General features: G+C 44.8%; 1 protein-coding gene across 1 annotated transcript in view; it reads right to left on the reverse strand.

Annotated features, from left to right (window-relative positions):
- Positions 1–3,981: 3,981 nt before the first annotated feature.
- Positions 3,982–25,783, reverse strand: part of GPR179 (G protein-coupled receptor 179) — a 44,124-nt gene continuing 22,322 nt past the window's right edge. Inside the window, exons 2-11 of the mRNA XM_075350077.1 lie at positions 23,663–23,771; positions 22,834–22,918; positions 22,387–22,580; positions 8,707–8,775; positions 8,509–8,618; positions 8,191–8,429; positions 7,478–7,616; positions 7,104–7,209; positions 6,883–7,026; positions 3,982–6,678 (exon numbers count right to left, since the gene is read on the reverse strand). Coding sequence (XP_075206192.1) covers positions 4,294–6,678; positions 6,883–7,026; positions 7,104–7,209; positions 7,478–7,616; positions 8,191–8,429; positions 8,509–8,618; positions 8,707–8,775; positions 22,387–22,580; positions 22,834–22,918; positions 23,663–23,771 — 3,580 coding nt within the window. The 3' untranslated portion in view covers positions 3,982–4,293. The remainder of the gene's footprint in view (positions 6,679–6,882; positions 7,027–7,103; positions 7,210–7,477; positions 7,617–8,190; positions 8,430–8,508; positions 8,619–8,706; positions 8,776–22,386; positions 22,581–22,833; positions 22,919–23,662; positions 23,772–25,783) is intronic.

The raw sequence follows: 25,783 nt of genomic DNA on the forward strand, positions 1-25,783 counted from the left end.
GGCGAGTCCTTCAGGCGGCGGTTGCCCACCTGTAGGAAGGGGCCGTTTTACGGCTCTATATCGAGGTTTTATTTTACCCACCCAGGGACTGCTTTTGGACGTCCCAATTGTCTGGGTCTCCCAATGGAGCGACAAAGAAGAAGGGAATTTTGTTTACTTACCGTAAATTCCTTTTCTTCTAGCTTCAATTGGGAGACCCAGCACCCGCCCCTGTTTCCTTCGGGCTGTTGTTATTTGTGTACACATGTTGTTCATGTTGAATGGTTTTCAGTTCTCCGAAATTCCTTCGGATTGAATTTACTTTAGACCAATTTATAAGTTTTCCTCCTTCTTGCTTTTGCACCAAAACTGAGGAGCCCGTGATGCACGGGGGGTGTATAGGCAGAAGGGGAGGGGCTTTACACTTTTAAGTGTAATACTTTGTGTGGCCTCCGGAGGCAGAAGCTATACACCCCAATTGTCTGGGTCTCCCAATTGGAGCTAGAAGAAAAGGAATTTACGGTAAGTAAACAAAATTCCCTTCTTTTCTCAGAAGAGTTAGAGACGGATTAAGAACTTGGTCGTTCGAAATGCGTCCTCTGTTGGGGCAATTTAACATGGACTGTTTTTATAAGTTTGATAAATAAACATGAATTTTTAATGAAGATTTTTCCATGGACTTGTTGCTGGAATTTTTTCTTATACATGAAATGAGTTCTGCTACCTTCCATTCCGTGCACGGTCCTGGATAAGCGGTCTCCGGCAAATAGCAGGTGAGCTGGACTAAGCGAAATTGTTTGTGTTTTGTCACCTAGGGGGTGGTCTGGTCTGAAGGGTGTTGTTGCTCTCTCTTGCAGGTCACGTCATTTACACAATGGAGTGTAAAAATAAATAAAATGGCACAGGATCCCTGTATATTGATACCCAGTCCCGATAAAGCATATGGCTACAAGCTGCAAGGCTGCAGCTCCCAGTCGTGGACTTATCTTGGCTATGTATCAAACTAAAAGTGACCCCATGGGGCTTTTTTTTTTAAATTATTTTAAATAAAATTTAAAAAAAAAAATTATATATATATATATATATATATATATATATATACACCGGTATATGTATATATATATATATATATATATATATATATATATATTTTTTTTTTTAAAGTGTGCGGCTCCCCCCATAATTTTGATGCCAAGCCATGATAAAGCCGACAGCTGGGTGCAGGTATTCTCAGCTTGGGGAGGCCCATGGTTATCAGCCCCACCCAGCCTAAAAATAGCACCCCACAGCCACCCCGCATTGTTGCATCCATTAGATGTGACAATACCGTCACTTTACCCAGCTCTTCTCGATTCCCCTGGTGCAGTGGCAATTGGGGTAATATAATAATAATCTTTATTTCTATAGCGCCAACATATTCCGCAGCACTTTACAATTCAGGAGGATCATATACAAACAAGTAACAGTTATAGAAAATACAATATTTAGAGGGAAAAAAAGACAACCCTGCTTGTGGGAGCTTACAATCTACAATATAAGGGTTTATTTACAACTCACAGCTGCCATTAAGCCCAAGATTAGTAATGGGGAGCGATCTATGAGACCTCCTTCACCATTACTAATCCTGTAAGTAAAAAAAAACCAAATAAACACAATCCTTTATTTAAAAAAGAAACGAGCAAAAAAAACCCCCACCCTATTTCTCAAATTTACTAACACCAAAACACCCAGGTCCGACATAATCCACACCATGACATCCCATGACGATCCCGATTCTGCTACATACTGAAGTCACAGCGCACAGGCACATTAGAAAACATGACCACCCGATGCGCCTTCAAGCAGCTGTGAGAGTTTATGTGCAGTCACAGGTGGAGGTTCCCATAGTAACCCACCTGTGACCGCAGGTAAACTCATCTTCGGAGACCGCAGGTAAACTCATCTCCGGTGACCTCATTGAACTCAATCATTGGGACATCTGAAGGTTGTGAATTGTTAAGTGTTCACAGCCTCCAAATGTCTCAACAGATGGGAACTCCAATAAACTTAAAGGCTCCCTTACAAGCTCCTTTAAGGTTTCCGGGCCTCACAGCTGCTGGGACACCCAGTCGCTATGAGCTCCAGTAACCTTCTAGGTTCCCAGAGCTCACAGCCACCAGGTCTCGTGGCAGCTGTCAACCCGGTAACTTTAAGAGAGCCTTTGACTTTCCGTTAATTCCTACCTGTTGGGACATCTGAAGGCTGCAAACTGTTACCAGAGTTCACAGCCTCCAGGTGTGCCAACAGCTGGGAGCGCCAAGAACCTTAAAGGACCCCTTAAAGGCTCATTTAAGGTTTCCAGGCCTCAAAGCTGCTAGACTGCTGTGTCGCTGTGTCCCGCAGTCTGACAGTCCGCCAATCCAGCAGTAAGGTCACTGGAGTTCACACCTGGGGGGCATCTCCATTGCTCTCAGCTGAACCCGCTGCCAGATTACCAGACTATTGAATTGTGGGACATGGCGATACAACAATCTGGCAATGAGTTGACTGAGGGCAGCGGGGACGCCCCCAAGTGTGATCTCCGATAACCTCTACTATGCCGCTGTGTCCCGTAATCTGGCAGTCCGGCAATCTGACAGTGGGTTCATTGGTGGTCACACTTGGTACTGTGGGAACCCAGCTGTGAACTCTGGTGACCTGACTGCTAGATTGCTGGACTTCTATGCCAATGTGTCCCACAATCTGGCAGTCCATCAATCCAGCAGCAGGTTCACTGGAAGTCATACTTGGTACTGTGGGAACCGAGCTGTAAACTCCATTGGCCTAACTGATGTTACTGCTTCTCAAATCCGGGTCCCCATTTCCCTCAGTGTATCCCAGGAGCTGCAGTGATGGTTCACGTTTTCCATTACTGTGCTTTATGGAAGTAGCAGAGCCGGTATTGTCATGGGACATTGTGGAGATTATATCGGCCTTGCAGGGGTATTTTGGGGATTAATACATTGGTGAAAGAGGGTGGTTTTTTTTTTAATTATTTAAAATAAAGGATTTTTGTGTGTTTGTGTTTTCTCTCTTTTTACTTACAGGGTTGGTAATGGAGAGGTCTCATAGATACCTCTCCATTACCAACCCATGGCTTGATGGCAGCTGTGATTTTTTTATATATTACCCTGATTGCCACCGCACCAGGGTAAAGCGCCACAAGTGACGCATCTAATGGATGCACCAATTGTGGGGCGGCTGTGGGCTGCTATTTCTAGGCTGGGGAGGGCCTAATAACCATGGCTCTTCCCAGCCTCAGAATATCAGTCCCCAGGTGTCTCTTTTGTTTTTATTGGTTATCAAAAATGGGCAGGAGCCCACATCATTTTTTTTTAATTATTTATTTAAGTAATTAAAAAAATAAATGTTGTGGGACAGCCTCTATATTTGATAACCGGACAAAATAAAGCACAAAGCTGAGGGTTGCAGTCCACAGGTGTCTATTTTACCTGCGCTGGTTATAACACATAGGCCAGGGACTGCACGTCAAAGTGGAATACTAGTCTGACAATATTGTTCCCAGAAGCGACTTATGTTTCAGAGATGCATCCAGACATCTTCCCCATGCTTTTCCCATTCAATTTCAGCACTTTTCTATCCATTTCAGCATTTTAGAGCCCTGACATGGATATTTGAGTTTCCCATTGACTTGCATTAGATTCCTTATTTATGACGAATACACAAATTGTACCAAATATTCAAGACAAATAATCCAAACCTAAATACTATTCGCCCATCACTAATTTTCCTTGTTTTTAATACAATAGTGTTTCAGAATTATTTTTTTTTATCCATATCATTGTTGCACAAATAGACAGGTGCTGCTTTTAACATAGCAGTTTTTATTATGATATATTTATTAGTGGGTGTAGTTATATAATTCTTATTTTTATGACCAATAACTAAAAGTAACATGTGAAATATTTTTACCAATTTTTGTCCTTTCAAATCAATTACAAATGTACAAACTTGGAGGCAAGGGAAGAAAAGAAAGAGTTTTTATTTGTAGATTTGGGCACAGACAAAGGATCAAATTACGCCATAACTGCCAAGTTCAATTTTGCAGTTTTGTTTTTTTAATGTATCTTGAAATAAAAAGTTTATATTAAAATTCTGCACTGTTTCGATACTCACGCATACACTTCTGAGGAAATCTGACACACCGAATTCTGCTTCATCCCTCTCATCTTTAAAATCTACCACTCACACAATTTGTTCCTATTGTAACTGTCACATTCACAACCTTCTAGGCAATAATTTATATATCAGAGCACCATGGGGCACCTTCTCTTATTACTGAAAGTCCCATGGACACACATCAGATTTACTGCCTGGGATCTCAGTCTCATTGACTTCATTGGGTTCTTCATTCACCTCCCAGGGACAGATGTCTACCAGTTTGTTTGACTTTTCAACGTCTCCAGCCTTGGCATTTTGTATATTTGTGTCTAGTGTGTTGTTTCCACTGCTCTTGCGCTCATCAGAACACCTGATACTTTTTTCTACCAGAGAGTAATGATAGCGCCTATCATGTTTAACATTAGTGTCGGAGGCATAAAGGTCACCAATGCGGCTTTCGCTTTTGCTAATGATTTTTGTCAGTGGTCGAGGATCTTCACTAGACCAGGTGCTCAAGGAATCCTGTTTACTTTGTGCTTTCACTAGCTGACTCTTGGAAGGCCTGCTAGTCTGGGCTGACTCCCATGTGGATATTTCATCCATTGCCTTTGATGAAGGTTCCCAACTGTGACTCTGGGACTGACTCATAGTTGCTGGAGTTTCCTCAGAATCTAGGCTTTCCCAAGGACATATCTCACCCCTCCTAGCTTCCATGTCTAAACTATCTGAAGTTTTAGATGGAACAGGACACCCATCAAATGTCTTGCTCTGTGATTGGCTAAGTACACCAGGAGAACCTCCTGATTCTTCACTTTCCCAAGGACACACTGCATCTCTTTGTTTGCCAAGTACTTCAAGCTTCATAACAAGTTTGCTACTACTCAATCCTCCCATTTCCAGTACATCATCATTTGTTTCCCATGGACATATATCTTTTCTTTCTTGACTTGCATGCTTACCTTCACTAGGACTGGTTCCCATTCTCTTGTTTTTTTCTTCATTTCCCCATACATTTTCATGATGACCCTTTTTTCCTTCTGTTGAAGGGCTGTGGAAAGAAAGGTTGCTACCTGATTGACTAAGTGGACCTCCTGCACCTTCACTGTCTGTGCTCTCCCATGGGCATATTTCACTTCTTCTACTTTCCACACTATTAGATTTTTGCGGTGCATCTCTAGGACCCTCCATGCTTTCCCAAGGGCAAACTGCTTCTCTCAGCTGGCTCATTCTTTCTAACCTGCTGACTGTAGGGGTATGTTTGGAGGCTTTTGTAGTAGAGTATTTCCCCTCTTGTTCCATCTTAAGACCATTTTTATCTGGCTGTGGGGAGGAGCAAGCCGGCCCTTTATTTTCTGCCATGCTGAATGCTGGGGGGTTTGGTTTCTTATCCACTGTATAATTGGTTTCTGTTTCCCAAGGACAAACTGCTTCAAGCACTTGTTTATTTGCATCTACAGCTCCCTCCACAGCTGGCTTCACCTTCTCCTTGTTTTCTTTTACTACAGCTGTTCCTTTAAATGCTCTGACTGCAAGAACCAAACTTTTTAGGGTATTTTTGTACTGTGGTTTTGTGTTATCAACTAATTCAGACTTCTTCACCACTGTACCTGTTGTCTCTAACACCTTCCCTTCATGTTGAACTGTTCCAGGCCTAATGGTTAGAGGGGAACATCCATTCTCATTTTGTTTACCAAATCGATTACTCTCTTCTAGACTCTTGGGTTCTTCAATACTACCCAAACTATGGTGCTTCCCTCCTACATCTCCCTTATTTACATGTGAAATATGTGGCTTTTCTGATGAATGAGAGCTATCTAAGCTGCTGCATTTTCCTGGCGCATAAGTGACGTGTTTCTGCAACCTATTTTCAGACGGCATTGGGAGCTCTTGAACTTCCCATGGACATACCTCTGCTTTGTCAAAGCTGCCACCCAATAACGGGTTTCGGCTTCCTTCCATTGTTCTTTCTGAGGGGATATCTGTTAGTGGCCCCTTTCCTCTAGCACTTCCTATCATGCTATGAGATTTCTGTAGCGTTCCAGGTTGGACACTCAATGGCTTTTTATCAGCTAGTAGATTGTGGGCGCTAAGAGATTTACAAACCAAGGGTGCTTGACGAAGTGAATCACCACGTGAACGTAAAGAAACATTCCGAGCAAGATTTCGTCTCATGACAGAGTCTCGCAAGGAGGCATCCCGAGATGAGCTTTCCAGTCGTGGAGAAGTAGCTCCTGTATCCTTGGATTCTTGCATGTGGTCATATGTGCTATGTGACTTTCTTAAGGAAAGAACTCTCTGCCTCAGAGACTCCTCACGCAGTTTAACACTACTACTGTCTTGTTGCCTCCGCCTTTGTCCACCAGTCGAACTTGGTGATCCCTCACGTTCGTCACGTGAACTTTGCTTTGAAACAGAATCTGGGATTTCAGTGATGCGTCGAATAATGGATCGACCAAGACCCCTTCTAGAGCTGCGTTTCTTCTGCAGGTGCGGATTGTTTAGAGTCATTTTTTTTGTTTTATGGACTTCCAACTGCGCATAAAGTTTCTTCAATTCGTCCTGCAACAGAAATAAAAAAGGTGACAAACTGTTAGCATGGAAGAGATATTGGGAACTACGCTTAGTTTCTATCCTGTGTGTTTTAGATGGGCTATATGAGATCAGTGCATAATGCCCTGAGTCCCATATTAGAAAATTCTGGAGAAAGCTATAGATCCAAACTTGTATTCTAGCTCATAACATCCATAGATATTCAAGACTCACCCTAATGTCATCAGGGTCCAAGCTGTGCTCACTCCAGGCTGATGTGATGCTACTATTCAGGTTGGATCTAGACCGTCTCAAGTCCAATTCATCTTCATACACCTCTGCAATTTCTTCTCTCGGAGGACCTCCTGCATGTAAGAACTAACACAGCCGCTAACATTGGGATCTGGTGAAAAAATATCTTTTATATAAATGGACAAACACAAATATGATATTACCTTGGGCACAAACATCAAGGTGAGTGTCATTGTGACTGTTCCATGTGTGTGAATGAAGAAGAGAAGCAGTGTCCAATCCGGATGAAGTGATGGGACCATAACAAACCTAGAGTGAAGAAGACAGTGTAGCAGACTGTCAAGGGATTGTGAAGGTTGCATTGCATATCATGCAATGACATGTTTGTAGTTGGATGGAGATAATTGCTGAGTGCATAATGGTATCAGTTTATCTTTTGCCAAGAAAACATGCCTCCTGGATCCACAACCAAAGCGAGCTAAAGGCTAGGATAATATTCCAAACTGATATGCGAACCACAGAGTGACGTTGGAAAAGAACAGTATGGTGCATATAACTTTTGTACTTTTCACCTTACCTGAGAATATGGAATGCAGTTGATATAAGCATCTCATTGTGTATCGCCAATCCCATGTAACGTGGTTCATGGAAAGCAGAGGGCACTGTACGAGCTCCATAACATAAATAACTTCCCCAAAAGAGGAAGAGTAGCTCAGCTGTGGAGAGAGATGAATGTCACATGGAGCACTTTATATGACATCATACTTTTTGTTCTCAATCATACACCATATGGCAAAAAGTAACTGCCCCCCCCCCCCCCTAATTATTATATGCAGGTGTTTCAGTCACATCAGTTGCAAATAGGACATACAATTTCCATGGAAATTGGTATCAGTTCACTTAAATAGAGAAACTGAGTGACTGTGAACATCACTATCAGCATTCTACATTTTGTGAATTTTCTGATGTGCTACATCTGCTTTGGTCAAACTAAAAGCTGTTACTGTGAAACAGAAGACTCTAGGGGTAAAAAAGACCTCAGTCATGAGGCAGTACTGAGGGATTAAGGGTTACATCTACGGTATTTCATACTGGAAATGATATTGGCAACGGTGTCGAGAGCTTCATGGAATGAGTGTCCTGTTGGTGATGGAGATATACTATTTGGTAGTTTGGTCTGTGCCTTTCATTTTCAGTAAAGGATATGATTCCAAATCATCTACATGCAACTTGCTTGTTGTCACATATTGCAATATAAAATTAAAATCTGACACAGAATAGAGGACTTACCCAGAGACATCATGTAGTCCCAGCGATCATAATCACATGTGTAAAAGATCAGCCCTTCTTGTGTTTGTGTTCGGATTACCACCGGTACTCCTCTTTGTAAATTCTCCAGCGTCCCTACAGTCCATCCCACAAGGAACCAGATACAGACCGCCAAGATGATACATAACATACGTAATAATCGCACACTAGTCATGTATGGCACACGCTGGGCAGTCCTCGACAGGAAAACTTTCATAACCCTGGAATAAGGTATTATACAATATATTAGTTGATGAAACTGTACATGTCTAAGTGGACCAATAACATCTACAATCTTACCTGTACAATTTAAGTACAATGGTCCCATATACAATACAGAAACCAAGTAGACGGACCCAGCGAAGAACCATGCAACGGAACACACCAGGTTTAAAATACACAATAAATACCTGCAATTCAAAAGGCGGTTTAGTAAAAAAATAATCAAGAGCACTTCCTCGTCTAATTACTTGTGATGAATACATTTTTGTAACTCACTGGAAAGTAGAGCAGTAGTGACCCAAAAAGTATAGTTTCTAGGAGGAGAAGACCTGAGGCTCGAATCCTCTGTATGGGAAGAGACAAGGTGCAGGTGTTATTTCTCAGGAAGAAGATGTCTTAGGACATGGATGAGCAACCTTTTGGCAATCCAGATGTTCCTAGCAATATTCTACATATAATGGTCCATATACCAAGAAGAACATTTTCAGTATTAATTATAATCAAAATGTAGCTGTCACCCCTATCTATGGTAAGGGTGTGCTGTGATGTTAGAAAACATTATGGACTTCATCCATGTTTAACACTCATTTATAACTCAACATTGTAATATCAATTAACATGATTGGGACTGAACATGCAAAGCAATATTTAAAGATCTTAAAGGACTGGTCTGCAGTCTTGAAGCACAAAATAAAATCACAGTAATTTGTACCTCTCTGTTTCAGAGGCTGTACTTATCCCGCTTCTGTTCCTTAATGTCCTGAGTTTGGCTGTAAGGAGAACGTTAGGCCGTGTTGGGTGATGCCCATGCGAGACTCGCAAGTGTGACTCCAGCATAAGATCAATACTGGGCCCTGTAACATGTAGGTGCACCATAGATATGAAACAAATACAGTGGGTACGCAAAGTATTCAGACTCCTTTAAATTTGTCACTCTTTGTTTCATTGCAGCCATTTGGTAAATTCAAAAAAGTTCATTTTTTTCTCATTAATGTACACTCTGCTCCCCATCTTGACAGAAAAAAGCAGAAATGTAGAAATTTTTGCAAATCTATTAAACAAGAAAAACTGAAATATCACATGGTCATAAGTATTCAGACTCTTTGCTCAGTGTTGATTAGAAGCACCCTTTTGAGGTAGTACAGCCATATGTCTTCTTGGGAATGATACAACATCTTTTTCACACCAGATCCTCTCCAGTTCCATCAGGTTGCATGGTGAACGTTGGTGGACAGCCATTTTCAGGTCTCTCCAGAGATGCTCAATTGGGTTTAGGTCAGGGCTCTGGCTGGGCCAGTCAAGAATGGTCACAGAGTTGTTCTGAAGCCACTCCTTTGTTATTTTGGCTGTGTGCTTAGGTCATTGCCTTGTTGGAAGGTGAATCTTCGGCCAAGTCTGAGGTCCAGAGCACTCTGGAATAGGTTTTCTTCCAGGATATCTCTGTACTTGGCCACATTCATCTATCAATTGCAATCAGTCATCCTGTCCTTGTAGCTGGAAAACACCCCCATAGCATGATGCTGCCACCACCATGTTTCACTGTTGGGACTGTATTGGGCAGGTGATGAGCAGTGCCTGGTTTTCTCCCCACATACCGCTTAGAATTATCACCAAAACGTTTAATCTTCTTTCTCATAGTTTGGGAAACCTTCATGTGTTTTTTGCAAACTCTATGTGGGCTTTCATATGTCTTGCACTGAGGAGAGGCTTCCGTCGGGCCGCTCTGCCATAAAGGCCAGACTGGTGGAGGGCTGCAGTGATAGTTGACTTTGTGGAACTTTCTTCCATCTCCCTACTGCATCACTGGAGCTCAGCCACACTGATCTTGGGGTTCTTCGTTACCTCTCTCACCAAGGCTCTTCTCCCATGATTGCTCAGTTTGGTTGGACGGCCAGGTCAATTAAGAGTTCTGGTGGTTCCAAACTTCTTACATTTAAGGATTATGGAGGCCATTGTGCTCCTAGGAAAATTGAGTACTGCAGAAATTCTTTTGTAACCTTAGCCAGATCTGTGCCTTGCAACAATTCTGTCTCTGAGCTCCTTAGGCAGTTCCTTTGACCTCATGATTCTCATTTTGTCTGACATACACTGTGAGCTGTGAGGTTTTATATAGACAAGTGTGTGCCTTTCCAAATCAAGTCCTATCAGATGAATTAAACACAGCTGGACTCCAATGAAGGAGTAGAACCATCTCAAGGAGGATCACAAGGAAATGGACAGCAAGTGACTTACATAGGAGTATCTGAGCAAAGGGTCTGAATTCTTATGATCATGTGATATTTCAGTTTTTCTTGTTTAATAAATTTTCAAAAATTTCTACATTTCTGTTTCTTTCTGTCAAGATGGGGTGCAGAGTTGAGAAAAAAAATGAAATTTTTTGAATTTACCAAATGGCTGCAATGAAACAAAGAGTGAAAAATTTAAGAGAGCTGAATACTTTACGTACCCACTGTATGGGCTGATGCTCGGCAGAGAAAAAAAAAACATCTCTAACTTCGTCAACCATGTTGGATTTTTTTTACCCGATGTTACAGTCATGGCTTATGATCAGACCTATAAATCTAACATACCAGATCGGCATGAATGATAAAAGTTGTTTATCTGTAGGCAGTGGCGTAACTAGAGTTTGATGGGCCCTGGTGCAAAATTTGGACCGGGGACCCCCTCCACGTACACCGACACTTAGGGTATGGGATAATGACACTGACACTCGGGGTACAGGATAATGATGCTGACACTTGGCTTTTACCCTCCGCACCCAGGTTTCCCATGATCTGAAATCCCTCTATCAGCACCCAGCTTCCCCATGCTCTGCCATACATCTTTCCCTCAGCACCCAGCTTTCCCATAACAGAGCATGGAAAAGCTGGGTGCTGAGAGATGTACAGCAGAGCATGGGAAATCTGGTTGCTGTGGGAAAGAGCCTTTTTCCCTCAGCACAAAACATTACCATCCCATACTTGTATCTTTGTCCCCGCTTGTATATAGATCTCCAAATACTATAATGGCCCCCACATAGCCTTCCGTATAATATAAAGGGTCACACATAAACCCGTCATATATTATAATGCACCCCCATAGTTCTCCATGTATTACAATGCATTTCCCCAAAGTTCTCCATGTATTATAATTCACCCCATAGTTCTCCACATATTATACTGCACCACATAGTCCTCCATGTTTTATTACGCACATCCATAGTCCATGTATAAGGTAGCCTCTATATTCCTCCATATATTATAATGTAGCCCCCATTGTCCTATATGTATTATAATGCAGCGCCATAAATCATCATATTGTATTATGCAGCCCCATACTCCTCCATGTATAATGCACCCCTATATTCCATGTATAAGGTGTCCTTCATTTTGTATTATGCAGTCCCATAGACCTCCATGTATAATGCAGCCCTAGTCCATGTATAAGGTATCCTTCATGTTTATTATGCAGTCCCATAGACCTCCATGTATCATTGAGTCAGCACCCCCAGGCCTCCATGTATCATGCAGCCAGGCCCCTCCAGGCCTCCATGTGTCATGCAGCCAGCAAAATAAAAAAACAAGTACCTCTCTTCTCCTTCCGACCCCTGCGACCGCAGTAGTTACGCCTCTGCCCCCATATGTCACACACCCTGCTCCCCATTCAGCCTGCACCCCCATATCATACACACTACACCCCCACATCTCACACACTCTGCTCCCCATACAGTCTGCACCCCCCAGATCACACACACTACACCCCCATATCTCACACAGCCTGCACCCCCCAGATCACACACACTACACCCCCATATGTCACACACCCTGCTCCCCATACAGCATGCACCCCCATATAACACACACTACACCCCCATATGTCACACACCCTGCTCCCCGTACAGCCTGCACCCCCCAGATCACACACACTACACCCACATATGTCACACACCCTGCTCCCATACAGCCTGCACCCCCCAGATCACACACACTACACCCCCATATGTCACACACCCTGCTCCCCATACAGCCTGCACCCCCATATCACACACACTACACCCCCATATCTCACACAGCCTGCAGCCCCCAGATCACACACACTACACCCCCATATGTCACACACCCTGCTCCCCATACAGCCTGCACCCCCATATAACACACACTACACCCCCATATGTCACACACCCTGCTCCCCGTACAGCCTGCACCTCCCAGATCACACACACTACACCCCCATATGTCACACACCCTGCTCCCCATACAGCCTGCACCCCCCATATCACACACACTACCCCCATATTTCACACACCCTGCCCACATATCTCACCCTGCCTGTACCCCAACTTACCCCTCTCAAACACTCTGCACCCCTTCACATCCTTCTGTTACAGTCTGCAGCCCTCATATGCCACTCACCCTGCAGCCCCCTTCCCCCTCATGTCCCCTCTTTTCTTATTACCAGTCATCATGTGTCCAAATCTCCTTCAGGATTCAGTATCTCTTGCTTTCTGCCCGGTATCCTGTGTCTCCTCCCAAACAGTCACATGGGCGTGACATCATCGCAGGTCCCGCAGGATAGATTATTCCGTCTGCTGTGCAGGTCAGGAGCACTCCTGCTCTGCTGCAGCTCAGAAACGGCTGGTGGGCCTCTCCAGGTCAGGGGCCCCTCTACTGACACTGGGCTCCCCTGACTCACAGGCCGGCCCCCTGACGGTCGCATTGTCGGCCACTACACAGCGGCACTACACATAGGGGCCCGGCAGCCGGCTCTGCAGAGCGGCTGCCGGGCCCCTATAACCCTGCGACCGCGGTCGTTACGCCTCTGTCTGTAGGCCATTAGATCTAAATGAACTGTTGTTGGTTTTGCCGAAATAGCAGATGATCATTCACTATGGTCAAAATCGGCTGTTTTGGACAACTTTTCTCTGATATGTATAAGGACCTTAAAAAAAACTCATTAGGCAATGCACATTTGGGTATACAGTGGTGCTTCAGCCGACCACCAGCAGAAGAGGGAATTGATCCTCCAGAAGTTCTCCTCACACTTTCTACAAGACTCTTTCAGGATCATGCTGAAAATACTGCAGACTGACAAAAAGTGAGATTGAATGTATTTTTTGTTGTTTCAAAATTAATTCTAGCTATAATTTTTCTACAAATTTTTGTTTTCTATATCCAGATAATATAACAGTGCTGGAAAATCTTCAAACTCCACCATGTACCTGTGACGCCCCTGGACTATTCAGGTCGTCACAGGGTACTGCACAAACTATCCTACCCATGCAGTATTCGACCCCCATGGTTCTGGGTCTCCATCCTGCAGTGCTGCCTTCATCAGCATTCACAAATCCTAGATAAACTTTGCACCACACCTGTCAGGCACACCAGTGGGCTGCTTACCAGGAATAGGGCCGCCCACCTAGGGGTCAGACAGGGAGGTGGGAGGTGTCAAGGTCAGTTAGATGAGTAGTGACCCTCGAGCTGTGAGGAGCTCTGAGGAAGCTGGGAGTTGGTGCTCCCAGGGGAGAAGAAAACTAGGTTGCAGACAGTGGTCTGAACCTAGAGGAGTCGGACCCCTGGTCGCGGGGGATTGAGGCTAGGTGCCTGGGACCCGTCGAGGAGGATGGCCGGCAGCCTGTTCCTATCACCAGTTTGGGACCAAAGGCACGATGGGGTACATGGACCCTAGGTCGAGGAGAAGCTTCAGGCAACCCGGCAATTAACCTGAGGAGAACGGGGCCTTTATGGACTGTTTCCACCAGCTCCAGAATCGGGGCACTAGCGCAACGAAGGGGATAGGGCTTTCCTAGCAAGCAGCCCACTGAAATCCCAAGCATGAGCCCTGAGAGCAGGCTCCTTCACTTAGCCACAGTGGGGAGCGGGTCCCGGATAGCTCCAAGCTACCGGACCACAACGGACAATCTAAAACTTAGTGCCAGGAGGCAGGTTACAGACCACCAGCAGAACTGCAGGGGACGGGACCCGGAAGAGCTCCCCTTGAGAGGCAGTGGCGTTCAGAGACTTGGTTTACCCTGTTGTCAGTGTCTGCTTCATTGCTGAGTGAGTAACCGACTGACCACTGCACGGCATCCCCGCATCACTATCCAGAGTCCCCGGGGCATGTCCCTAACTGTGGAGGGCAACGTCACCTAACTGCCCCACTCCATCACCCCGGGTACTCCCAACAGTAGCGGCGGTACTCCCAATTACCGCACACCACGGGTGGCGTCACAAACATTTCCAAATCCCCTGTAAATACTCCCTTTTACATTTGAGTGTGGCCCCCTAAGCCCCCGGGTCCGGAGACCCTCGAGCGGTTCGATCCGCTGCTGGGGCGGCACACACCAATCTGTTGACTTCTGGGAGTTACCATTCCCATTGTCAATGGCATGTTCATTGTAAATCAGTGATGTGTCAGACTTTTTAGGGAGGATAGACCCACCTATCAATTCATAATTATATTCTTACATTTCCAGGAGAAATAAAACATAAATTACACAATAATTCTGAGAATAGATGTTCCAGAATTGTTATTTTATGGGCAACTATCATGAGTGTGTCGCACCCAGCGATTAAGGGTATCTGGCCAATTTTTTATGCATTGAATTTCTGTGCCTATACAGCAACCTTTGTGTTTTTATCATCAGTCTGTTGTACTGCCTTTTAATATACGGTAATATCCTTCTTATTATTATTTTTTAGTATTATTATTATTATAGCATCATTTATTTCATTATGGCATCATTTATGGCTCTTTTACATGTGAAAAGGGGTATACATAATAAAAACAAGTACAATAATCATGAACAATACAAGGCACAGATTGGTACAGAAGAGAGGACCCTGCTGATGAGGGATCACAATCTACATACCCCTTCTGGGTTTATCTCCCAATCTTTTGATATTAAGGCTATATGTGCACGCTGCAGTTTTAACTGCACTCAAACTGCAACCAAAAGTGTACCATGTCACAGAGAGCCTGCAAATGTCAGAAAACGCTTGTAACGATGCTGAATTTTTGCCACGTTTTTGCCTTGATTTTGCAACCTTTTTGTTAATGCGTTTTTAAAGGAGAAACAAAATATGATAGGATAATTGATAGATAGCTAGAATAGATGGATGGATAGACAAAATAGATAGAAAGGATAGGTAGATAGAACATATAGAATAGATAATAAGAAAGAATAGATAGAAAGAAATAACAGAATAGCTTGATAGAGGGATAGCTAGCTTGGCCAGCTGTTTTTTTTTTAAAAAAAAATTGGGGTAAAGAAAATGACGTGGGTCCTCCCCATTTTTCATATCCAGCACAGGAACAGCAGCAGCTGCAGGCTGCAACCCCCAGCTGTCTGCTGTACCTTGGCTGGTTATGAAAAATTGAGGGGATCCCACTTTTTTTTTTTAATTATTTGACTTATTTAAAAAAAATGACATGGGGTTGCCACCATTTTTCTAAAACCAGCCAAGATACAGCAGACAACTGTAACAGACAACAGGCTGATATTACTAGGGCTAGAAGGGCCATTGTTATTTGGCCATGTCTAGCCTAACAATAGCAGCTCTCAGCTGCTCCAAAAGTGGTGCATCCATTAGATGTGCCAATTCTAGCACTGGACCCGGATCTTCCCGTTGCCCTGGGTAATAAGGAGTTAACGGCAGCCCACAGCTGCCACTAAGTCCTAGATTAGTGATGGCAGTCGTCTATAAGATCCCGCCCCATCAGTAATCTGTAAGTGAAAGTAAATAAGCATAAACCCCCCCAAAAATGCGTTATTTGGAATAAAATACAAAAAGCACCCTCTTTCACCACTTTATTAACCCCCAAACACCCCTGCAGGTGCAAAGTAATCCACACGAGGTCCCACGGCGATTCAGCTCTGCTACAACCCTGTCCTATCAAATGTTTTATTTTTTGTTTTTTATTGTTTTGCAGCTTTCCATTTGTGGAATACGATGGATTTCCTGTTCTATGTCGGATTTCCTGGACTACGGCAAACTTTCTTCTGTGATTACTGGACTAGTAAGGGGTGTGCCTGATACTAACACCAGGGCTTGATGCCAGCTGTGTGTTTGGACATTTCACAGCTGACAACAACTCCAACTACCATTACCCTGATTGCCACAGCAAAAGGGCAATTGGGAAAAGTCAAGGCGAAGTGCCATAACTGGCGTATATAATGGGATGTGGCACTTCTGGGGCAGCTGCAAGCTGGTATTTTTTGACTGGGAAGGACACAATAACCATGGAGTTGTACTTTTGAACAACATCATTCATTCTGCCCTGTATTGTCACTAAAGTCACCAATGACCTATTAACCGCCAAAGTCCAGCGACACTACAACTTCTCCTCTTCCTAGACCTATCCTCTGCCTTTGACACAGTAGACCACTCCCTCCTTCTACAAATTCTCTCGTCTCTGGGCATCACAGACTTGGCGCTATCTTGGATCTCCTGATACCTAACCGATCGAACTTTCAGCTTCTCCTACTCTCACTCCACTTCCTCATCTCACCCCTATGTCGATGTCCCCCAAGGTTCAGGTTTAGAACCCCTGCTGTTCTTCATTTACACCTTCAGCCTGGGACAGCTCATAGAGTCCCACGATTTTCAGTATCACCTTTACGCTGATGATACGCAGATCTACCTCTCTGTACCTGACATCACCTTCTTACTAACCCGAATCTCACAATGTCTGTCTGCTATTTCATCCTTTTTCTCTGCTTGATTTCTAAAACTGAACATGGACAAACCAGAATTCATTGTCTTTCCTCCTCCTCACTCAACCACCCAACTGACCTATCCATCAAAGTCAATGGCTTCTCACTTTCCCCAGTCCCACATGCTCGCTACCAGGGAGTAAGGGGTACTTTGCACGCTGCGACATCGCAGGCCGATGCTGCGATGCCGAGCGCGATAGTACCCGCCCCCGTCGCAGCAGCGATTTCCTTGTGATAGCTGCCGTAGCGAACATTATCGCTACGGCAGCTTCACATGGACTCACCTGTCCTGCGACCGTCGCTCTGGCCGGCGACCCACCTCCTTGTTAAGGGGGCGGGTCGTGCGGCGTCATAGCGACGTCACACGCCAGGCGGCCAATCGGAGTGGAGGGGCGGAGATGAGTGGGATGTAAACATCCCGCCCATCTCCTTCCTTCCGCATATCCTACGGAAGCCGCAGTGACGCCGGTAGGAGATGTTCCTCGTTCCTGCGGCTTAACACACAGCGATGTGTGCTGCCGCAGGAGCGAGGAACAACATCGGACTGTCGCGTCAGCGTAATCATGGATTACGCCGACGCTGCACCGATGATACGATTACGACGCTTTTGCGCTCGTTAATCGTATCATCGAGCCTTTACACACTACGATGTCGCATGCGATGCCGGAAGTGCGTCATTTTCAATTTGACCCCACCGGCATCGCACCTGCGATGTCGTAGTGTGCAAAGCCCGCCTAACTCTAGACTCTGATCTCTCTTTCAAGCCCCACATCCAAGCCCTTTTTAACTTCTGTCACCTCCAACTCAAAAATATTTCCCAGACTCGCACATTCCTTTCCCAAGACACTAAAAAAACCCTAGTGCATGCCCTTATTATCTCCCACCTGGATTATTGCATCCTCTTGCTCTGTGGCCTCCCTTCTATGGGCGGCTTTGCACGTTGCGACATCGCAAACTGATGCTGCGATGTCGTACGCAATAGTCCCCGCCCCCGTCGCAGGTACGATATCGTGTGAAAGCTGGCGTAGCGAAAATTATTGCTACGCCAGCTTCACATGCACTCACCTGCACTGCGACCGTCGCTCTGGCCGGCGACCCGCCTCCTTCCTAAGGGGGCGGGTCGTGCGGCCTCATAGCGATGTCACACGGCAGGCGGCCAATAGCGGCGGATGGGCGGAGATGAGCAGGATGTAAACATCCCGCCCACCTCCTTCCTTCCGCATATCCTACGGAAGCCGCGGTGACGCCGGTAGGAGATGTTCCTCGCTCCTGCGACTTCACACACAGCGATGTGTGCTGCCGCAGGAGCGAGGAACAACATCGGACCGTCGCGTCAGCGTAATTATGGATTACGCCGACGCTGCACCAATGATACGATTACGACGATTTTGCGCTCGTTAATCGTATCATCTAGGCTTTACACACTACGATGTCGCATGCAATGCCGGATGTGCGTCACTTTCAATTTGACCCCACCGACATCGCACCTGCGATGTCGTAGTGTGCAAAGCCCGCCTAACAGTCTTGCGCCCCTACAATCTATTCTAAACTATGCTGCCCCACTAATCCACCTGTTCCCCTACTACTCCCTGACCTCTCCTCTCTGCCAATCCCTTCACTGGCTTCCTATTGCCCAACGACTACAGTTCAAAACCCTAACCTACAAAGCCATCCACAACCTGTCTCCTCCTTACATCTGTGACCTAGTCTCCTGGTACTTACCTGCACATAATCTTCGATCCTCACAAGATCTGCTTCTCTTCTCCCCTCTCATCTCCTCTTCCCACCACCGCATCCAAGATTTCTTTTGTGCATCCCCCATTCTCTGGAATGCTCTGCCACAACATATAAGACTCTTGCCTACCTTGACAAGCTTCAAAAGGAACCTGAAGACCCACCTCTTCTGACAAGCCTACAACCTGCCGTAACCCTCAGTCCGCTATAGCGCCGCATCCACTATATCCTCACCCATCCCTTGTAGACTGTGAGCCCTCGTAGACAGGGTCCTCTCACCTCCTGTACCAGTCTGTGTCTAGTTTTGTTTATGATTATTGTACTTATCCCTACTATGTATCCCCCTTTTCACATGTAAAGCGCCATGGATTAAATGGCGCTATAATAATAATAAATAATAATGATAATAATAATATTGTACTGTAAAACAGGAAAAAAATTCCAAGTGCGGTGACATTTCAAAAAACGTTTAACTGCACGTTTGTTTTTTGTTGTTGTTCTTTACTGTGTTCACTATATGGTAAAACTGACCTGGCATTATGATTCCCCATGTTGGTTTGAGTTTGTAGATACCAAATATGCATAATTTTACTTTTATCTAAGTGGTGAAAAAAAAATTCAGAAGTTTGTAGAAAAAAAAAAAAAGAATAGTGCTTTTGTCGCCATTTTCTGAGATGAGTAGTGTTCTAATTTTTTGTGATCTGGGGCTCATTAATGGCTTATTTTTTGCATCTTGAGTTGTTTTTTTTTAACCCACTGGAGCACATTGGATGACAGCGCGATCTAAGGGGTAAAAAGGCGTGGGTGGATCTCTGATCCACCTGCACTTTTTAGCCTCGCATGTCTACTGATTAGCAGACATGTGGGGGGGGATTGGATTACATCGCAAACCCGCAGTAACAAGACAGACACGGCCAAGGACATACCAGTATGTCCTTGATTGTGAAGGGGTGAATGACTACCATATGTGTATAAACGTGTCTCCAGTATCTGTGAAAACGGATGCTACACATACTGGAAAATTCTGATGTGTGAAGGGGCCTTAGGGCGGCTTTGCACGTTGCAACATCGCACGTGCGATGTTGGTGGGGTCAAATCGAAAGTGACGCACATCCGGCGTCACTTTCGACATCGTAGTGTGTAAATCCTAGATGATACGATTAACGAGCGCAAAAGCATCGTTATCGTATCATCGGTGTAGGCGCCGACTTTTTTAAAATTTCGCTGCCGCGACAGGTACGATGTTGTTTCTCGTTCCTGCAGCAGCACACATCGCTGTGTATGAAGCCGCAGGAGCGAGGAACATCTCCTTACCTGCCGCCGGCGGCTATACGGAAGGAAGAAGGTGGGCGGGATGTTTACATCCTGCTCATCTCCGCCCCTCCGCTTTGATTGGCCGCCTGCCGTGTGACATCGCTCTGACGTTGTACGACCCGCCCCCTTAGGAAGGAGGCGGGACGCCGGCCAGAGCGACGTCGCAGGACAGGTGAGTGCATGTGAAGCTGGCATAGCGATAATGTTCGCTACGCCAGGAATCACAAGATATCGCTGCTGCGACGGGGGCAGGGACTATCGCGTGCGATATTGCAGCATCGGCTTGCGATGTCACAACGTGCAAAGCCCGCCTTAGGCTATGTGCGCATGTTGCCTTTTTTGTGACCATAAAGATGCTGCATTTTTGGCCACAAAAAACGCACCCTCGGCAAAAACACAGTGGTAAAAACGCATGTGTTTTTACCACGTTTTTGTGTGTTTTTGGCTGCATTTTGCGGGTTTTTTTGTCACTGCGTTTTGCTGCGTTTTTCCAATGCATTGCATGGGTGGAAAAACGCAGAAAAGAATTGACATGTTGCTTTTTTTTTTCAACTCAAAATCACAGCTTAAAAAAAAGCACTGTGCGGACAGCAAAAATGAAAACTCATAGATTTTGCTGGGGAAGCAAAGTCATGCAGTTTTAAGGCCAAAAACGCATCCACCCAGGCAGGACTTATCAGTGGGAAGACAGGACGCCCTGCCACACTTGTCCTGACACGTTTACATATGCAACGCCGCAGAATAAGAGTAAGGGTGGCTTTACATGCTGCGATATCCGGCCCGATATCGCTAGCATGACACCCGTCCCCATCGTTTGTGCGCGACGGGCATATCGCTGCCTGTCGCGCACAAAATCGCGCACCCCCGTCACACATACTTACCTGTCCTTCGACGTTGCTGTGACCGGCGAACCGCCTCCTTTCTAAGGGGGCAGTCCGTTTGGCGTCACAGTGACGTCACTAAGAGGCCGCCCAATGTAAGCGGAGGGGCGGAGATGAGCGGGACGTAACATCCCGCCCACCTCCTTCCTTCCGCATTGTGGCCGGAGATAGGTAAGGAGATGATCCTCGTAGCGATGTGTGCTGCTGCAGGGACGAGGATCAACTTCGCCCCAGCGACAGCAGCGATAACTGGCAGCGGACCCCCATGTCAACGAGGAGAGATTTTGGACATTTTTGCAACGATCCAAAATCACTCGTAGGAGTCACACGCTACGACATCGCTACAGCGGCCGGATGTGCGTCACAAAATCCGTGACCCCAACGAGATCGCTGTAGCGAAATCGTAGCGTGTAAAGCCCGCTTAAGGCCATGTGCTCACGTGTGCGTATTGCATGCATTTACGCTGCGTCTAGCACTGCAGCGTAAACGTATGCGTTCTGCGTCCCCAGCAAAGTCTACGTAACATGTGAAAATTCCATTTGCACGTTGCGTTTTAGAACGCAGCGATTAGCATGCTGAAATTTGTGGCCGAATCGCTGCGTTCTAAGAAGCAACACATCAATTCTTTTGTGCGATTTGGATGCTTTTCCGACTCTGTCTATGGCAGAGCAAGCATCCAGAACGCATGAATTCTGCATCCATTCTGCATTCAAAATAACTCGAAGACACAGCTTTTCGGCTGCGTTTTGAAACGCACATAAAGTGACAAAATGCTGCAGAATATTTGTCACGCAGAAGGCAGATGTGCGCACATGGCCTTAATTCTTCCACATTGTAGCTCCAATTTGGAGCCTAGCTCAAATAGGAGGATACAACTAAAAATGATGTCCGTCAGAGCGCATAATGACTCCATCTGCAACACTACAGTCAATGGACCAGGGCTTCAGCTGTAAGCCCTAAGGAGCCACTGACGCAAGGGTAAAATGCAATGAGAATGCAGCTTAAGGTGTTAAATGAATATGTAAAAGCATTCTTGAATTGATTATTAAGGGAACCTGTCAAATAATTCTTGTCGCCCAAACCATGGGAAGCGTAACTCAGAGACCAGCTCGCTGTAGCATTGCAGAAAAAAATAATTGAAACTGGGGCCATGGACACGATGACTAGTCCAAGAGCAGGTCTCTCCCTATACTGTATGTGTGGCCACATTTTCATCTGTATTTTCCTGAAACGACACCACGAGCCAGTGTCTGATTTATCCTGCTCGTGGTTCGGGTAGCGTGAATCAGCTGACAGTTTCCATTTGAAATAGTAAAATTTAGCGATCATACTCACTTTGCTTTCTCGGAAGTTGTAAGATACCAGCATACTAAAGAAGACTCCCAACATCCCAGCACCTTGTAATGACAATACGGTAACACGCAAAGCCCAGTCTTCTTTCACTTTGCAAGGTGTGTTATCTACACAAGTGGCACAATCTTTACTACAAGGTAGACAGGACGTGGCCCCGAAGTAAGAGTTGTCTGGACCTGCAGAAAGTGTATATGTGTATATATATATATATATATATATATATATATATATATACACATATACATACAGAGAGAGAGAGAGGTAAGGACACAATAAATTGTTTTGTTCTTTTCAAACAGATAAATATTTGAAGCACAAAAATGCACGAAAATTATATTAGGGGATAGCTATAAGTCTATGTCTATACTTAAACCTACACATCTATGTACGGTATGTATACACGGATATTTGCACACAGTTTTATATTACCATCAGGCTGTCTCCTGTAATAGCCAGGCTGGCACGCGCATCGGTACCTGCCCAGGATGGAGCCATCTCTTTCATCCGACACGCACTAAGGGAGAAATACACAGCTCAGAGCAAGCAAACTTTATAAGATGACTGGATATTTTAAATATTTGGCCCATATTAGTAATACTGGTAATCTATGCATGAACAGCCAAGGAGAACTTCTATCTTGTCTCTATTTCATTATCTAAAGGAGTTTGAAAAATATTCATTTATGAAAAGGGTCTTAAGAATTAGAATAACAAGATTGCTCTAAAAACAGTGCCACGTCAGTCAACAGGCTGTGTGTGGTATTGCAGCTCGGCTTCATTCTATACAATAATGCAGAGCTGCAATAGTGAACACAACCCATGGACAGGAGTGATACCTAAAGCAGCAATAATGACTAATCCTGCTCAATCCCTACAACAACGAAATAGCAATGTAGACAATGTAGACTTACTAAACCATTTAAACCATTTAAAGTAATCACATACTAAAATATAAAGAAAAGGCCTGAAGATCATTCTCTAAAAATTTTGATATAACAGAATAAGTGTAAGGAACAAATGTATTACAGTCATTATACATGATTACAAAACTATGGCTGCATTCTCTAAAAAAACAACAAACCTGCAATGCAATATGCAGTCAGAAAATAAACGTGGTTTAATTTTTGGGAAATAGGATTTTTATTCTTGTACAACCCTATAACTCCATCGACATAATCCCCTTCTATATATTAAAATTCCTAATTCTGCTATTACTATCTACATGTAATTAAAACCCCCATGGTGGTAGACATTATTACCTGTGTACTGTTCTCATCACAACTGTGAGTGTTGGCAAACCAGCCCGAGCCTTGGGAGCACTGGTCTATCCCCAGACTCAGCAATCGCACATCCACATGCAATGTTCCCCTATGAAAAGAACAAAGACATGAATGTTTACTGTATGTACACTAATCATTTTAAAGGGAACCTGTCGTGAAAAAAGGCTGTTAACCTACAGATATGGGATTAATCTGCAGTTTAATAGAGTTTTTTAGCTGCCCAGCGCCCATACTGAGAGTCCTTCTCCTGGGAGGAAATTAACTTTGTTCCTCCCAGCAACCTCAGGGTTTCAGTTAACGGGATGACGCTAATGCGGATTCAGGAACCGCACAATGCATAGTGAGCAACGGCTGTAACCACGCCCCTGGCAATGATTGACAGCCGGCTCAGTATTGCACCAGTACTGAGCCGGCTGTCACTCAATGCCGGGAGTGTGGTTACAAGCACCACTCACTATGGTAACTGAAGCTGTGGCGGCGCCACCCATGTGAATGAAAGTCCGAGGCTGCCACAAGAACTAAAGTTAATTTCCTCCCTGCACTTCGGCTCTCCAAGTGGGCACCAAGCAACTTCAGATCACTATTAACCTGCAGATTAACCCAATATCTGAAGGTTATTACCATTTTTTTATATGCCAAGTTCCCTTTAAGAACAAATTTACAAATGATATATATACCGTAACTATATTTCATATAAAAAGTGGATTAATTTTGAAAACTCTCACCTACCACAGACTGCTCCATCATTTGTGCAGGAGTCAGAGGTGTTTATGTCCTCTTTTAACCAGTCACAGAACCACCATGGCGTGAAAGGCATGCAGTGGTCAGTTAGCTTTACTAGCTCATCAGGAGGAAAACATCTAATGACTCTTGTCTCACGTAACCTGATCTGTGCAGCGTACTGTCACACAGAGGCCAGGAAGGCAACACGCAGTAAGTACGACTCAGTGGTGACTTCATCGGGTTTTTATTTGGCAATGATAGGGAGATGGAGGAGGGATGGGTAAGCAAGTGAAGAAATATAGAACAAAAGAAATTAAATGACAGTTGGCATGTCTCACAATTACACTTGATTAATCAAGTATGTGCATTCACTGAAGATTTTTTTTACACATATATTCACTTAGCAATATTAGCAATAACCCATCCTCGGTCCTTCTGTCAGGGGAAAGTCGGAGTCACCCTACTAGCGTCACAATATGCAATAAACAGGAAAATGTAAACTTTCATGTTAGTGGTTCAGTAAACATGGCAATGCACTACACCAGCAGATAACCCAACTTTTAAGTTATTCTCTCTCTGTACTGTACAAAAGGCGAGACGTAATGGCGTTGCTCACTCGGATGCCACTCAGGAATAAATTTTAATTTCTCAGTCTCTGGTTCTCAATGTCCAATCTTTGGTGCTTGACCGCATCGCTTGATCCTCTTACAGTGACTATGTTCGGTCTTCGGGTTCCTCTTACGACAATATTTAGTCTTTGGGTTACTTTGGTGACAATATTTGGTCTTCTGGTTCATCTGGTGACGATATGCGCTCTTCGGGTTCATCTGGCAACGATATTCGGTCTTTGGGTTCCTCTGGCGACAGTATGCAGTCTTCGGGTTCCTCTGGCAATGGTTTACGATCTTTGGATTTTTTTGGCGACGATATGCAGGATTCGGGTTCCTCTGGGCTCAGTGTGCTTCCAGATGATTCTCTTACAGACGACACGGGCCTGCTCTGCTGCTCACACGTCCATTCCACCGATGATCTTGGCGCAAATTGCACCTTCCCGATGCCGGCTCAGCCTTATATATTTGGTAACTGTGCCATAGTGTTCACCTCACTCAGCATCTTCTTCTACCTCTTTGCTCGAGGAAACACACTCCTTATAGATTGGTTCCTGGGGACCCTGATCCTTCGGTAGATGGCACTATTGCTGCACAAATGCTGTGGAGCACTGACTATGAGTATCTTCTTCTGGCTACCCTCTTACATTCCATTTCTTCTATTAATTTGCCAGTTCTCGAGTGAAAAGACTCCTTCTGCACCCCGATGTCCTTCATGAGAGGTTCTAATGTGAACAACAGTTGCTTGCAGTCCTGGATTTTCTGCACA

The sequence above is a fragment of the Anomaloglossus baeobatrachus genome, chromosome 5 (genome assembly GCF_048569485.1).
Source record: "Anomaloglossus baeobatrachus isolate aAnoBae1 chromosome 5, aAnoBae1.hap1, whole genome shotgun sequence".
NCBI lineage: Eukaryota > Metazoa > Chordata > Amphibia > Anura > Aromobatidae > Anomaloglossus > Anomaloglossus baeobatrachus.